The 17,580-nt window shown below is 37.0% G+C and overlaps 1 protein-coding gene and 1 pseudogene across 1 annotated transcript in view; both read left to right on the forward strand.

The window, feature by feature from the left end:
- TMOD3 (tropomodulin 3) overlaps positions 1-17,580 on the forward strand; it is an 81,498-nt gene that overhangs the window by 46,850 nt on the left and 17,068 nt on the right. Inside the window, exons 4-6 of the mRNA XM_069098059.1 lie at positions 9,231-9,353; positions 13,823-13,912; positions 15,468-15,598. Of these exons, the coding sequence (XP_068954160.1) occupies positions 9,231-9,353; positions 13,823-13,912; positions 15,468-15,598 (344 nt within the window). The remainder of the gene's footprint in view (positions 1-9,230; positions 9,354-13,822; positions 13,913-15,467; positions 15,599-17,580) is intronic.
- Positions 7-9,283, forward strand: LOC138168999 (nuclear cap-binding protein subunit 2-like; annotated as a pseudogene).

Genomic DNA, 17,580 nt, shown 5'->3' on the forward strand with positions numbered 1-17,580 from the left:
TACTCCAGTATTTTAACTCTGTGTGTCTTTCTGTTTCAGATGTGTCTCTTGTAAACAACCTATTGTTGGATTATGGTTTCTAATCTATTCTGCTATCTACTTCTATTTTATGGGTGAGCTCATCCCATTCACATTATGATTACTGTGTATTTCCCTCCATTCCATTATCTTGTTCCTTCTCAAAAGTTTATTTTGCTTCTAACCAGTGCCTCCTTCCTTTAATCTGTCCTTCCTTTTTTTATCCTCCCTCTTTCTCTTAATCCCATTCCCCTCCTGTTTCCCTATTTGGGTAAGTTAGATTTCTATATACAACTGAGTGTGTATATATGTATTCTTCCCTCTTTGAGCCAATTCCAGTGAGAGTGAGGTTCAAGCGTTACCCTATTCCCCCCTCCACTGTAAAAGCTCTTCCTTGCATGCTTCTTTTATGTGAGAAAAAAATTTCCTATTCTGCATCTTCCTTCCCCCTTCTCCCAGTGCATCGCTCTTTCTTGCCCCTTCATTTTTGGGAGAAGATCATTCCAACATAATTGACTCACACTCATGCCCTCTGTCTATATAAACTCCTTCTAACAGCCATAATAATAATACAGTTCTTAGGAGTTGTGTGAATCATCTTTCCATATAGAAATGTTAACAGTTTAACCTTATTGAGTCCCTTGTGATTTCTCTTTCATGTTTACCTTTTAATTACTTCTCTTGAGTCTTCTATCTGAATATCAAATTTTCTATTCAGTCTTTTCATCAGGAATGCTTGAAAGTCCTTTATTTAATTAAATATCCATTCTTCCTCCTGAAGGATTGCATTCAGTTTTGCTGTATAGGTTATTCTTGATTGTATTCCTAGTTCCTTTGCTTTCTAGAATATCATATTTCAAGCCCAGTATCATCTATATAAATGGTTCCCAGCACTTAGCACAGTGCCTGACTCATATTAGGAGTGTAATAAATGTTTAGTGATTAATTTAATCTTTCCAACTTCAGTCCCATATTACCACCTGCCTATTAAGCATTGGAAATAGTGTAGGCTCTTTTCACAAATGTAAGGGTATATATATATTATATATATACACATATATATATAGAAAAGACAAGACAGACTTTGGGGTGGGGGTTGGGGAGCTATAACACCGACAGGGAGTATGACGTAGGTGATGAATGAAAGGAGATTGAGAAGGAGCAGATAGAAAGAGAACCAGGAAAGAGCAATGTCAGGAAATTCAGAGGAGGAATGCATGGTCAACAGTGTCAGATGCCACAGAGAAATCAAAAAGGATACAGATTGTGAAGAGGCCATTAGATTTAGCAATTAAGAGATAATTTGTAACTCAGAAGACAACAATTTGAGTTAAGTGATGAAGTCAGAAACCAGATTACTTATAATTTAGAAAAGATCGAAAGGGGAAGATTTGGAAGCAGCTTCGTAGAAAGCTTTTTCAAGAAGTTTGGCTGTGAAAGGAAAGAGATATATAGAATAATAACTTTTTAATTATTACTTTCTGAATTCTTTTTTATTTTATTTTTAAGTTAATTTTTTTATTTTTAGTTTTAAACATTCAATTCCATAAGTTTTCAATTTTCTCCCTCTCCCTTCCCTCCCCTCTTCCCAAGATGGCCTGCAATCATTTGATATAGGCTCTACATATACATTTATAGGATGATAACTTGAAGGAATAGTTTGCCTGATGAGATTTTCAAGGGTGGGGGGCAGCTTAGGCCCAGCATCCCTGCCATGTTGGGTGGGCTTCTGAGCAAGCTGGACAGTGACTCCTATGTGTATTTCAGCCAGCACTCTGAGCAAAACTTGTAGGATGACAAGAAAACCAAAAGAAGTTAACAAAGAAAAACTGTGTGTTGGAAACCTTTCCTTTATACAATCAAGGAATAGGTTTATGAACAATGGCAAAAGTGGTGACATAAAGAAAATCATAATGGGACTGGATAAAGTGAAGAAAATAGCACATAGATTCTGTTTTGTTGATTACTTTTCTAGAGCAGACACTGAAAATGTCAGGCAGTAATTAATGGAACTTGTCTATATGATTGAATCATTCACATAGAAAGGGTTGCAGGTTTCAAAAAGACAGTATGGATAGGGAAAATCTAGGGGCCAGGTACAAGATGAATATTGAAGACTATGATGCTAGGAGAGGAATCAATGGAAAATTATACAGAATCAATGAGTATAGAAAGCCCATGTTTTAAAAACAGACAACTCTGACTAGTTGACAGATCCTGCCAAGACTAGCACTGAAATTCTGAAGACAGTTTACTTCTAACAGGTTCTAGTTTATTTCTCTGCCCCAGTACAAGAATTACACCCAGAACCTCTACTTGACTTTCACTGAAAATCATTAAATGTAAGAGGGAATAACATACACACTCAGTTGGGTATAGAAATCTGTTTTACCCTACAGAAAAGTTGGAGGGGAAGGGCTGTGTGTGATAGAAGGGAGGGAAGATTAGGGAAGAGGGTAGTCAGAAACAAAACATTTTTGAAGAGGAATAGGGTGAAAGGAGAGAGAATAGAATAAATGGAGGGAAATATAGTTAGCAGTAATTACTCTGAAAAAAAATTTGAAGCAAGTTTCTCTGATAAAGTCCTCATTTCTCAAACATATAGGGAACTGAGACAAATTTATAAAAATAATAGCCATTCCCCAATTGATAAATAATCAGAACAGTTTTCAGATGAAGTGATCAAAACTATGGCCATATGAAAAACTGCTCTAACTCAGTATTGATTGGAGACATGCAAATTAAAACAATTCTGAGGTAATACCTCATACATATTATATTGGCTAACAGATCAGAAAAGGAAAATGACAAATGTTGGAAGAAATGTGAGAAAAATGAGACATTAATGCATTGTTGGTGGAGTTGTGAAATGATTCAACCATTCTGGAGAAAAATTTGGAACTAGGTCCAAAGGGCTATAAAACCATGCTAACGCTTTCACCAAGCAATACCGCTACTAGGCCTGTATCCCAAAAGAAATAAAAAGGGAAAAGGACCTACACATAAAAATATTTATAGCAGCTCTTTTCTGGGGGCAAAGAATTGGAAATTGAGGGGATGCCCATCATTTGGGGAATGGCTGATTGTGGTATGTGATTATGATGGAATACTATTGTGCTACAAGAAATGATGAGCAGGATTCTCTCAGAAAAATCTGAAAAGACTTACATGAGCTGATGCAAAGTGAAATGTACTATGTATAAAGTAACAGCAATATTTTAAGATAATCACCTGTAAATGACTTAGCTGTTCTCAGCAGTACAATGATCCAAGACAACTCTGAAGGACATAGGATGAAAAATGCTATCCATCCTCAAAGAAAGAACTGATGGTGTCTGAATACAGATTAAAGCATACTTTTTTTTATTTTCTTTTTTCCTGAGGGTTTTTTTTTTTTGGTCTGTGTTTTCTTTTACAACATGACTAATGTGGAAATGTTTTGCATGACTACACATGTATAATCTATATTGAAATGCTTGCCTCCTCAGTGAGGGGGGTGGGGTAGGGAAGGAGGAAAGGAGAGAAGTTTAAAAATGAATGTTGAAAATTGTTTTTACATGTAACTATGGGAAAATAAAATAATAAATAAATTCAAAAAGGAAAGGAAACATCCTGGAAATTAGATAGATGATAGACACTAGGATATGGATTGAATGATAAATTTGGATAACATGAACCTCACAGGAGTAAGGTTTGCTGAATGATGTGGTAGAGGGAGAGTGATAATGGGAAACAAAGCATATTCCAACACTCCCACCTCACCCAGTGAGTTGGAGTTATGAGAGTAAGTATAGCAGGTTCTAGAATGGTTGGTGAGAGAGGTGGTGTCATCAGAAGGGATATGCTACAACCAGTTTGAAACAGCTCGTGAGAGCCTATTGTTACAGTTTCATTGTGAGCATTTATACCCAGGATATCAGCCAACACTAAAAAGTCAAGGTTTGATTTACTGTTTTTCTTTTTTTTTCTTTTCAATTTATTTTTTAGTTTTCTGGACTTAAGAAAGTGATGTATCATTAATACAAATTAAGCTTTTTTAAAAAATCATTAAATGTTAGCAACTATAAAAGTGACTTTGGCCCTAGTGTTAGAGCCTTAAGGTCTTGTCAGCTTGACAGTATGATTTCTATCATCTGAGGGAACAGTTTAGTAACTGAGTAGGGTATGTTAATAGACATTAACCTAGTAGAGCATACTTTTTCTTTAAACAAGATTAGAAAAGTCTCATTATGATAATGTTACTGTTCGTGATTTCAGGGGTTGGAATGATCATTTAGAAAAATAGTAGTAACATAATTTGTATGAAATGAGTTTGATGATTCATGCTCTCAGCAATATTTTGTAAATTAGGACTATTTGTAAATTAACGTTTTATTTCTAAGCTTTTGAAAAGTGTTCTGTGTTTCCAAGGTGGTTTCTAACCCATAAACATTTAAAGGTTGCTAGGGAATTCAAGGATGGAGGAGACTTAGGCATAATTGTAGGCCATTGAGAAGGCGACAATAGGGAGAGATTGAAGATTTTATAGATATTAATATTACTAAACAAAAAAATTTTTTTTTGCCTTTTGGAGGGCAATTGGGGTTAAGTAACTTGACCAAGGTTACACGGCTAGTTTTTTTGTGTGGGTGTTAAGTGTCTGAGGCTGGAACTGAACTCAGGTCCTCCTGACTCCTGGGCCGACGTTTTACTCACTGTGCCACCTAGCCGCCCCCCCTATTACTTAACAAATTTTAAAGATTTTAAAGTTGGTTTGGATCTTTTGGATACATACCAACTGAATGTAGAGGGAAGTATCTCGGTAAAGTGTTAAATAAACAGGGATTAAAATTTTGCTGTGATAATCCATAAAGTAGATAATTTATGTATGAAGAATTGAAAATGGACTATTTATGAGACCTAAAGATACATTTTAAGCCCTTTTCTCCCACCTTCCCTCCAGCACAATATTTCTGGATGCCTACATAACATTTGTAATTGGGATGTTCTGTTATGGCTAAAGTTTAATTTGTCAGTAATAGAATTCATCATCAGCAATGAATCATCCATTCCAGACTTTTCCATTGTCTTCCCAACCACTAAACTCATTGTCTCTGAGCTCAAGGTTTTGTAATCATTTTTGTCTCCCTTTTCTCTTGCTTTTTATAGCCAATCCCATCACCAAATCCTGCTGGTTCTTTCTCCTCAGCAATTTGTTTTGTTGTTGTTAAGAGTGTCTTTCCATTTTCCCAGGCTGTGAGATGTAGCCCATGCTAAATCCTTGAAGGCTTTCCAGGAATAATTCCATAGTTTATTTTACCTCCACCCAAGGAAACCCTGGGAATGTGATAATCTGGCTCTTTGTTCCCCACCCTTGCCCAACCTCTAGGTTAACCAAAGCATTTAAATATACAGGAGGCATGTATTATTATTAAAAGGCATGTAAAGAATAGAAAAGTAACTTTTCAAATCCAGTTAGCCAGGGGAGCAATTATAGACATGAAAAACTATTTTCAATAGTTAATTAAGTCCCTACTTCATATGCTGCTTTGCAAGTCCTATGACAGAGCCACTATCAGTTCCTCTCTCTTTGAGCTCTGAAGTCTTTCTGCTCACCTGCTTTTATCCCATTACCTGGCTTTTGCTATTGCCACTATATACCTCTCAGTGTGGCCTCATAGTAATCCTGAGGCCTACCCTAGTTTGTCTCAGGAACTCTTTGGTGCTTTCCTGGCCAATGTGTCCAATGCTGATGCCATCACCTCTCTGTCTTCTAGATCCTGTCCCATATAACTACTTTACCACACAATCTGGAAGGTTCTTCTTCCACATGTACCTCAGGCCTCAGTCATCATGGGTAAAGGCTACTTGACTTCCTTCAAAGCCATTTAAGTTTCTTTAACCTTGGGTTTATGATATCACGGGAAAGGGCACCTTTGCTCCTTTCAGAGCTGCTCATTTCATTCCCTTCTCCAACCCTAGTAATAGAATTGGCAGCACCTAAATACTGCCCCAAGTACTTGTGTATACTGTGTGGGTACACGATTCATTATCATGTAACAGCCACCACATTACATATAGTGTAAGTTCATTGCAGAGTATACGGGATACCTAGGTCATAGTTACTTATCTTACATCACCCAGTAGAGTTATAAGTAGGTACAGATAGTATCTTATCACATATTAGAGCTGTATACAGTAGACCATACATATACTGTTAAATGTGTCCAGTCCTTTCTTGGAGGCAGTACCACCAAGATATGTGACTGGAAGTCTTACCCATCTGCCCTGGGACATTATAGATCAGTTTGTTCATTAGTCAGATAATCCAGACATTTCTGTGTTAGCTATCTAACCTGGTTACCTCATTCATCCTATCCTAGTTGTAAAGTGGGGGAGGAAAGGTGCAGTGGGTAGGCATCCTTAAGTCTTTTATCCTATAGTACCAATCTGTATCCATGGCTTCATCCCAGGTATGATCTAGAATAAATGGTAGTATCTCTAGCCTTTAAGGGGTCCAAAGCTCTGCAAGTGGCCTATGTTCTCCACAGTTGACGCGGTTTTTTCGTTTGTTTTTTTTTTTTTTAATTTTAATTTATTTATTTACTTTTGGTTTACAACATTCAGTTCCACAATCCCTTGTGTTCCAAATTTTCTCCCCCCTCTCTCCCTCTAGTTGAAGTGTTTTGAAGCAAAGAAATGACTTCTAGATTTTCTATCTCTGGCCACTGCCACTGGAATATTCTTTCAGTCTTCCTAAACACCCAAGAAAATACTAAAATTTGGCTTCCAGATTTTGACCAGAATTTTTACCATGTGGGTCATTGTTTGGTGCCATTATCTCGATCAGTTCCAAAGACTTTTACTGCTGTTTTTGTGAGCAGCTTATTGATAATCTTTCATTTTTATGAAATCATTTGTTAACTCTTATTTTAAGAAATTGTTTTAATGTTTAATGTAGAAGCATCTATAAATGTGATTATGCTTTAACAGTCTGTGTTACTTTCCACTAGTGTTACTTTCCACCCTTGTTTTCTGTATTTTACACGATTTTGTTGCTTCTTAGTATTTCTTATTGCATTACAGTTAATGTGTATGCTGTCCTTTTGACTGTGCTTTCTTCGCTGTCCATCACTTTATATGAAATCTTCCCATTTCTTTGTATTCTTCATATTTGTCATTCCTTAAACTACAGTAATATATGATTATTTTTATAGTTTAGTCATTCCCCAGTCATTGGGCACATATTTAGTTATCTTTTTCTTATCCTACATAACGCTACAGACATTATTGTGCTAATGGTTCTTTTCTTGCAATCATAAGCTTTCTTGGGGTAGAAGTAGGACTCCTCGTTCGAAAGATGTGGACAAGATAGAAACTTTTTTTTACCTAATTCTAAACTGTTTTTTTAGAATGATTGAACTAGTTCACAGTTACACTCAAAGTAAATCAGCATGATTTCCTGTCTTTTTTAATTGAGTATGAGATGGTATTGATACTTACTGTTTTGTAATGTAGTTTGAGATCTAGTAGCACCAAGCATCCTTTATTTCACCTTGATATTATTGAACTTTTATTCCTTCAAATCTATTTTATTGTTGCTTTCTCTGATCTTGCAAATTATTTATTCAGTAATTTGATCTGAATAAGTTATAAATGAAGAGGTTAGAGTTGAGGATATAGAGGTTAATTTCTAGCAAAAACCGTTTGGTGTTTTCATTTCCTCAATTCCTTAAAAGAGTATTTTCCATTTCTTTTGTGCCTCCTATTTGTATTTACCAAATAGTAAGCAGTGAGTAAAGTTTTGTTGGTTACTTGAAGGATTTACAGTGCTACTCTACTCCCTTGTTCCTTCTACTGCCATCTTTTTACTATAAAGTTCTAGTCATCTGTAATCCAGCCAAAACCTTATCAACTGGCAAGTAGATGATAGAGAGCAGGACTGGCTTAGGTTAACCAGGGAGCAGTAAAAATGATAAGTAGTAGAATAAATATTGCTTTCTACTCATTGTAGACTCCAGGAGAACAGAACTATTTTTCGTTTCCTTTATAACTCCCCACATAATTTGGTGCAGTGCTTAGTATACACTTATCATCAGTAAATATTGTATGCATGATAAGATCAAATAAAGCTCTTTCTCTTAGGAAAGCAATAGACAATCCTTGGTCATTAGTAGTTATTGGTCTTTACTACGCTAAGATTCAGCCACACTATACTGACTTAGATCTGAGTTCAGCTAGCAATACAAGGCAAGTCAAACCTGTTGTTTCTGGACCACTTTATGCTATATGCACTAATTCTGGACTGCCTTTATAACACTCTTTGTGGTATATGGGACTGCCTTGCTCAGAGACATATGATTAAGGATTAATTTGCCATATTGGCTGGTAGGCCCTTGATTAAAGAAAAGAGAAAGTAGTTTTATTTACCATTTCTTTAAAATGGGACTTCTGAAATGCCTTCAGTTAGGGGGAAGCCAGAAAACATCTTGTGATAGCCTCTTCTGACCTATATATAAGCCTCTTGTTTCTGGATCACCTTATGGTATAAGTGAATCATAATATTAGTCTTTACTCGTTATGATTATTAATGTTTGTCAAATTGCTGGTTACAGATTTGAAGTGGTTAGAGTATGTTGATTCACTTTCCTATAAAAGTTGAGGCCTCTGCTTATTATCACTAACTGACTTTTAAAAGGTAAACTTGTTGAGAGGGAAATACCACTGACACAGACTCTGAAACCAAATATGTGAAACTTATGTGACAGTGATCAGAAATTTTACCACAGACTTCTGGATATTTAGAACTTATTGAAATTAGGACTTTGTGTTGCTGAACTACCACAATCTCAGGCAACTCTAAAGAGATGCTAGCCATATTTAGGAATGATAGTTTAAAATTTAAAAAAATATTTTAATGCTTAATCTTTTAAGGTTAGATAGCATTCTCCTAGAGGAAGATGTAATTTGATATATAGTGACTAGAAAACTTCCCAAGTGATTATTCCTGCCTCTTTCATTCATAGTACTTCTCCTACAATATTTCAAAAATAGGTTCATTTTTGCATATCTAAGGATCAAATCAAGTTATTAGAGATGCTTATCTATTGAGAAAGGTTTTTTTAATTGCTTTGATATTGCCTTTTTCCTTAGCTACAGATACATGTAGGTAAGTATAATATGAACCCTATGATGGCAAGTCAAGAGAATTAATAGGTTATTTTATTTTACAGGGAAAATATTTATCCCTAAACAGAAGCCCGTACAATCTTATACAGAAGAAAAAGTATCCCTTGATCCAGAGTTAGAAGAGGCTTTGACAAGTGCTTCTGATACAGAATTGTGTGACCTTGCAGGTAAGTATCTCTTTTAAAACAAAATGTAGCAGGGGGTGTGTGTGTCTGTGTAGAACTATGCCTCAAGAGGGACCTACCACTTCTTGCTATGATCATCAGGTGCCCCTGCCCCTCCAGTATCCTACTTCAGTACTGCCAATACCTTCTCTTGGGCCCCCCTAGAACTCCCATTTCCTAGTGAATGAAATTCCCTTAATTTTAAACCTTCTTCTACCATAAAAATGATATTCACAGAGACTTGGTATCTCCCAGGCCCTTTTCAGCATCTATGTGGCACTTTTTTTCATACTCCATATTATATTGGTCCTTTATGAGGGGAGTCAGAAAGCCCTTTATAACCACTGCTACTCTCAGACTCTCCCCTTGCTACAGTCACTCAGCATCTTCTCCTTCTTTGAGATCCATACTACTCAAATTGTATCAATTCCAGATCCTAGTGACAGTTATCTTTTGGCTGTCAGGTCAGACTTGCCAGCCTCCTTCATTTCTCAAGGAGCTCACTATGGGACTCACAGTCTTCCTCTCCACCCCAACTCTTGCCTTAAATTTTGGGACTCTTGCAGTTATATTCACAACCACTCTTATCTCCTAATTCCTTGCCTCCTAAAACCTAGTTCTCTACCTTAGCTATACATAGGGAAGTTTATAAGTTTACTCTCAACATCAAAAACAAGAATACTACTTCCATAATAAAAATTTATAAATTAACTTTATCAAAATTGCTCCTTCTTTTCCATTTCCACATATTAGAATCCCTTGATATTATTCCCAGTATTTCCTTTTTACTCTAGTCTTTGAATAAGAGATGGCATTCCTCCTTGCTAAGGCCAACTTCTTTCCATGTATACTCTGTATTCTCTAGCCAATTGCTCCCAAAATGATCATCTGCCTCCAGGCTTCAATTTCTCCCTATCTACTGGTTCCTTCCCTATTTATTTTCTACAAATGTACCCAAGACTTCCTTATCTTTAAAAAAAAAACCTTCAGTGGAGGTGGCTAGGTGGTGCAGTGAATAGAGCACCAGCCTTGGAGTCAGGAGGACCTGAGTTCAAATCTGGCTTCAGACACTTGACACACATACACTCCAAAAAACTAGCCATGTGACCTTGGGCAAGTCACTTAACCCCAACTGCCCTGCCTTCCCCCTCCAAAAAGCAAAAAAACCCTTCAGTGTACCCTGCCATCTTCTCAAGCTGCTATCCTATGTCTTTTCTCCCTTTCACAGCCAAAACCCTAAAAATTCTGTCCACACTCATTCCCTCCACCTCCTCATCCCTGGCTCACTTCTTAGCCCTCTGAGGCCTGCATTTTTACTTCATGCCTTAAACGAAACAGCCATCTCTTTCAGTTCCCACGTCTGTGATATTTGTCACTGCCCATCCTCTCTCCTTTATTGCTCTTTCTCTTCGTTTTTCTTTTCTCATCTGAATGCTTCTCTTCGGGCTTCTTTCCTGGCTCATCACCCTTGTCACAGCCCCCTAAATATAGATGTCCCCAAGACTCTGTCCTGGGACTTCTTTCGATGGTCTTGGTAACTTGGTGACCTCATCAGCTCCCACAGATTCAATTCATGTCTCTCTTCAGATGATTCCTAGATCTTTACACCAACCTGCTCCTCCAGTGATACATTATCTCCATTGCACTGACTGTCTCCAAGGTGTAGATTGTGTTCCCTTCACATCTTTTCCTCGTTGAATCTCTGTCTTAATTCAAAACCCAATTTCTAACACCAACTCCTACATGAAGCTTTTTCTGATTCTTCCATCTGCTAGTTCCTTTCCCCCCTCAAATTACTTTCTATGTATTTGGTATACATTTTACATACAGGGTGTCCCAAAATCTCAGTGCGGTTTTAAGCTTTTGGGACACTTGTATGCGTATCTGTGTAAATTTTGTCTCTTCCCTCACACCTGACAGAATTTAACAAGTTGGGGCATCTAGGTGGCACAGTGAAGAGAGCACCGGACCCCGGAGTCAGGAGGACCCGAGTTGAAATCTGGTGTTAGACACTAAACACAAAGACTAGCCGTGTGACCTTGGGCAAGTCACTTAGCCCCAATTGCCCTACATTCCCCCCTCCAAAAAGCAAAAAAAAAAAAAAAATTTAACAAGTTCCTTGACAACAAGGACTGCTTCAATTTTGTCTTTGTATTCCTAGGGTATAGCATGGCTTACATAGTATATATTTAATGAAGGCTTATGGATTGATTGTTTAAACTTGAAGGAGATCACTTCAGAAGGTCCCTCAAGGAAACTGAGATCCAGGGAGGTCAAATTATAGCTCACTGAAGACTGCCCACTTTGGTTAGTGGTAGAGTTGAGATTTAAACCTAGGTCTCTGACTCCTTTTCTGGTGTTCTTTTCATTATTATACTGCTCTGTTTCCACAGTACATGTAGGCTTGCATATATTACCATTTGCTGTAGATATCAAATATATACTTAATATGTATTTGAATGCAAAGAGATATGCGTTCTTACCTCAGAAGGTTAACTGTTATCTCAAAAAATGTTTAATTTTTTTCTTTGGTACTGTCGATCTCAGAGATAAGGTTTCCACTAAATCTTATAGTGCATTTTTTATATTGATAAGGTTTATTTTACTTTTAACTTGTCCCAAGTTGGCAGTTACAAACCAAACATGGAAATCTTTATAAAAATATTTTCTCAATTGTCGGGTTTCCCACAGGAGGGGAGGGGCTGGTTGTCACCCAAATATTTAGTCACTAGAAGGAGTCTTTTTTAAAATTCAGTGCTAAGTTTTTCCCTGTGCAAGCTTATGATTCAGGTGGCTGGGCAGTAATGACTGGCAGGTAACAGAGTGGTTGCTGTTGCTTTGTCATGCTTATTATCCTGCTTATTTTCCAGAAGTGGTGAGGGAAAGAACCAGAGCCATCACTGTTGACTTTTAAATGGATCACTACCCTGGACTAGGCACAAAACATATGCTTTTGTGGTACCCTCTTCTCTTTTTCCCTCCCTGGATGGCAAAGGTCCTCAAAGGAAGAAAACGACAACAGTGATAAAGACTAACACTTAGGGTATAGTTAGGGTTGATTCCTTATTAGTCAGATGAACAGAGTCATGGCTGATCCCCATTTACTTGCTCTAAGTATGTATTTGATATCTACAGCAAATGGTGATATGCAAGCCTGCCACCTTCCGTAGGATTTTATAAGCTAGGTATAAAGAGGGGCAGTTCGATGGTGCAGTGAATAGAGCAGTGGCCCTGGAGTCAGGAGGACGAGTTCAAATTTGACTTCAGTCATTGGATGCTTACTAGCTGTATGATCTTGGGCAAGTCACTTAACCTGATTACCTTGCCTCCCCCCCTCCAAAAAAAAAAAGATTTAAAGATAAAATCCCATTAAAATCATTAAATGATTAGAATGGAATGTACCAAGAAATATTTTATGCAATTTGCACTTGGAGCCTAATTTTTGTAAAAGATGATGAAATAGATTTCTCCTCCAAAATGGCACTTTTGACAATTATAACTTAAATATTCTGTACCCATAACATGGTATTTTTATATACCTGTCAGGAAGTCAAATGTTTATTGATAGGAGTGGCTAGGTGGCTCAGTGAGTAGAACACCGGCCCTGGAGTCAGGAGGACCTGAGTTCAAATCCGGCCTCAGACACTTAACACAAAAACTAGCTGTGTGACCGTGGGCAAGTTACTTAACCCCAATTGCTCTCCAAAAAGCAAAAAAAAAAATTTTTATTGATCATGATGGTGAAGTTGAGCAATCTAAAACAAAAAATTAGGGACAAATTGAGTAAAGAAGTTTTGTGACATACAGTCATTTCTTGCTTTTCCCTGCATTTCAGTCCCAAAAACTGGCTGGGAAAGCAGAACTTCAAAATATTAATATTTTAGCCTCATAATCCAGACTGTAAGCAGGCTTGATGGAGGGGTTATAATAAAGGGTAGGTCTAACAGGAAGACTTGGGTTCAAATTCAAATTGGCCTCAGAGTCAGGAAGACTTGTGTTGTTCTGCGTCTGACACTAGCTCTGTGACCCTGAGCAATCACTTAACTCTTAGTGCCCCAGGTGACTGGTTAACACTATAATTTGTAGGACAACTGCTGACTGATATACTTAGGAAGAGGGAACTTCCTCTCCAGGCATTCTGTAGACTAATGAAATGACTAGTCCAGACCAAACTTGTAGTTACCTTTTTTGCCAGAAGAGGGTGGTAATGTTTGGGCTGATGCAGAAGATATTTTAAATGGGGGAACTGATGAATAAACAGATTATTAGGATGGGGAAGAAATTAATCCAGTCACATTAAGGTTTAGCAGAATTTGAAAGTTGAAAAGTGAGTACTTAGCTGTGGTTCAAATTAATTGTAAAATGAATAAGAAATTATTTTAGATTATTTACTTTGGGAGGGGTTGAAAAATTATTTGTATTCTAAAGATATGAGAATAAGAAATAATTTTTTTCTTTTTCTATATTTATAGCTATCCTTGGAATGCATAATTTGATAACCAATACACAACTCTGTGACATAGTAGGAAATAACAGTGGTGTGGGCAAAGATGATTTTTCAAGTAAGTACTTAATATTCATTGTACATTCAGACCCCCTTTTAATGTCCATTGTTGCATCATTGTAAGTTAATTTTATCACTTGAACTAAGTTTCATGTTGAGAGTGAACATGAAATTTACTAATAATGATGTAGGAAGTCTATGAATATGCAACATTAAATATTTAATTGCTTGGCTAAAAATGTATTCCAAAGGGTAAAAAGCACTATTACCACCACAATTGGAAATTAGATAATCTGTAGTGAGGCCAATAAATAAGTGGTAGATAATCCAAAAATCATTTAGGTTTTTACACTGACATTTTAATATAAGAATCTTTGTTCTGAGGGGCGGCTAGGTGGCACAGTGAGTAAAGTGCCGGCCCCAGAGTCAGGAGGACCTGAGTTCGGTTCTGGCCTCAGACACTTAACACCCACACAAAAAAACTAGCCATGTAACCTTGGGCAAGTTACTTAACCCCAATTGCCCTCCAAAAGGCAAAAAAAAAAATAATCTTTGTTCTGGTGGTTTACAACAGTTCAAATAGAATAATGAAAACATATTGTAAAGCTCTGATTCAGGAGAAGTTAGAAATGTGTGTATAGTTCTTAACCAGCATGTCTCTATGCACATGCTAGAAACCTGCTAAATATGTTATATATAAATATATCGATACAAATTTGTCAGTATAATAATTGGATTCATAGTATTAAAGGATTTAGAATTAGAAGGAACATTAGAGGCATGTAGTTTATTTAACCTTTCACTCTTGGTAAATAAACCCTTCTACATCATTCTACCTGGTGAGGTTTCAGCTCCTATGTAGAGCTTCAAGGGCAGAGGAGCCTCCTGTCCTCCATTAGAGCTATGTAGACCTTATGTCTTCCTGTTTGTAACTCTCTTTCCTAGTACTCATTGTTCCTTTAGGAGCTACACAGAACAAAATCTGTTCCCTCGTCCGTGTGATAGCCCATCTATGTGACAGGCAATCTTGTCTTGTCTCCTTTTGTATTCTCCAGGTTGAATGCACTCAGATGACACAGTTTCTAGTCCCTTTGATGTGTTTGGACATATTACAGATTGTCAGTTTCCCTCCCTCAATATATAGCCTGACATTAAAACTCTTACCTACCGTGTATGTACTAGCCATTAATGTAGCACAAGATTGTATTAGGTTTTTTATTAATCCTATCAAGCTGTGGTTCATATTAATCTTGTCATCGACCAGAAACACTTGTCCCTCACCTTATCTCTGCCCAGTCTTTTTCATTACTACCTTTTGTTCCCCAAGCCTTCACTGCACTTTCAAGCCTTTGCCTTGATTCATACTGTCCCTGGTATTAGGAATGCGTTCCCTCTTTTCTCTTTCACTGAACTGGGTAAGATAACATTTCTTTATTCAACTGCCTAAAAATGTTCAGCCATGTTAAAGTTTAGAGTATGTGAGTAATTGTGAGGAACAAAATCTTCTAACAGATGATGGATTCAGTGATTCCGTATCTGTAATAAGCATATGAATACTGGCAACCAGTGAGACCATCATTGAGGCTAATATTCTTAATTCATTTATGTTATAGATGTGGTAAAGGGAGAAAAAATCCTACCAGTATTTGATGAGCCACCAAATCCTACAAATGTTGAGGAGAGCTTACGGAGAATTAAGAAAAATGATTCTCGTCTTATTGAAGTAAATTTGAATAATATAAAGGTAAGCTCTTAAGAATGAATAAGACTACATTATATTGCTTTTATCCAGTTTAATGTAAGAAGTATCTGAATTTTAATGTATTATTATCTACACTCTAGAAACCTATCATAAGAACAGAGAACTATCACCAGTTTTACATTAGTATATAGGTAGGTTCTTAAGAACTTAATAAAATCATATTGTATTGCTTTTTATCCAGTAGAACTTAGGATAAGAGTTGGCTTGGATTTAATTAGCATAGTTATTATTTCTTTTTTTTTTGCAGGGCAATTGGCATTAAGTGACTTGCCCAAGGTCCCACGGCTACTTTTTGTGTTAAGTGTCTGAGGCCAGATCCAAACCCAGGTCCTCCTGACTCCAGGGCCGGTGTTCTATTCACTGCGCCACCAAGCCACCCCCTTATAGTTATTATTTCTTGTTATTACTTAAAGATAGGATTTTACCTATTTCATAATATTATGAAAATTGTTTCCTGCATTGTCCCATAAAAGGAAAAATCCTTGAGAGCAAAGCTGAATAGGTAGTGCTGTGAGTTAGGGTGAACAAGACAAGAGCTGCATTGACCTCCCTGGGTTAGACTTGCCCCCTGGAAGATGAAGAAAATTACTAGTTCATTTTATTTGTTGGTCCTGAATTTTCTCTGTCCATACCACTTCAGATTTCTTTAAAAAAAAAAAATCTGCCTTAAATTCTAGGGTTAATTTTAGTTTTGTCCCTGCCTTTCCTCAGTTATATAGAATAATCTAAAGCTACAGCTGAATCAGCTAATATTTGCTACAGCTACACGTGGAATTGTAAAGTGTGGTCCTTCTCACTAGGGTTAGTCATGCTTGCCTCTGCTGTGATACTACTTTACTCTCAAGATAGCAGTAGGATTTAACCATTTCAGCTTCCAAGAAAACAGTGGAAAAGGTGTCTGAGAGGGCTTTTGGAATGGTGGTTGGTCTTGATTTCCTGTTTTTGTCTTTTATTAATTACACAAAAATAGAATTAAGTAATTTAGCCTAGGTACTGCTTTTGAGGGGAAGATTATTATAGATTGATTCTGCTAGGCAAGTGTAATAATAGTTTAAATTTACTGCTTATTTCTGGTGTTTTGCCTTCTTTCTAAATTAAGAAATGAGGTCATCCAGAAATTTTATGAATTTAAAGATTTAAAAATTTTAAGAAACTAATCACCTGGAGTTGGAGCTCTTGTGGTAGCTTTTCATCCTTGCCAGTAAGTAGGTGCATATAACAAGCCACACTTGTTATTTCTGGGAATGCAGTTTAAAGACATTCTGAATTTATTCATTCCTGTACATTTCTTTCTCATAGTCAGAGGCTGCCAAGTAAAATCAAGTTACATATTGTTGCAGAGGTTAGAACATGACATAAACATGCCTTTCCTTATTGTTTCAGGGAAAAGACTTCTCATTCTTTTATACTTCCCTAGGATAGGTCCTCGAGGCGATGAACAAGAGCCAATAATAGAGAATAGTTTTGTCATTGGTAATCAGACGACTCATTTTGAAATTATTTGGTTTTGTTTTGTAGTAGATACATTTTGTTTTCCTTTAGGCTAATATTAAGATGTTCTTATTATCCCAGAACATAAAAATAAATTGAAGAGAGCTGACTCAGAAATAATATCTTCAGGGACTGCTAGGTGGCGCAGTGAATAGAGCACCAGCCCTGGAGTCAGGAGGACCTGAGTTCAAATCTGACCTCGGACATTTAACACTTACTAGCCACCTGACCTTGGGCAAATCACTTAACCCCAATTGCCCTGCCTTCCCCCGCTCCAAAAAGCAAAAAAAAAAAAGAAAGAAAGAATATCTCCATCCTATAATATTAGTGAATTGACGGGCGGCTACATGGCGTAGTGAGTAGAGCACTGGCCCCAGAGTCAGGAGGACCTGGGTTCGGATCTGGCCTCACACACTTGACACATACACACAAAACTAGCCATGTGACCTTAGGCAAGTCACTTAACCCCAATT

Source organism: Petaurus breviceps, unplaced genomic scaffold, assembly GCF_028583685.1.
Source record: "Petaurus breviceps papuanus isolate PSGF00001 unplaced genomic scaffold, PetGlider_PUasm1.0 37, whole genome shotgun sequence".
Classification (NCBI taxonomy): Eukaryota; Metazoa; Chordata; class Mammalia; order Diprotodontia; family Petauridae; genus Petaurus; species Petaurus breviceps.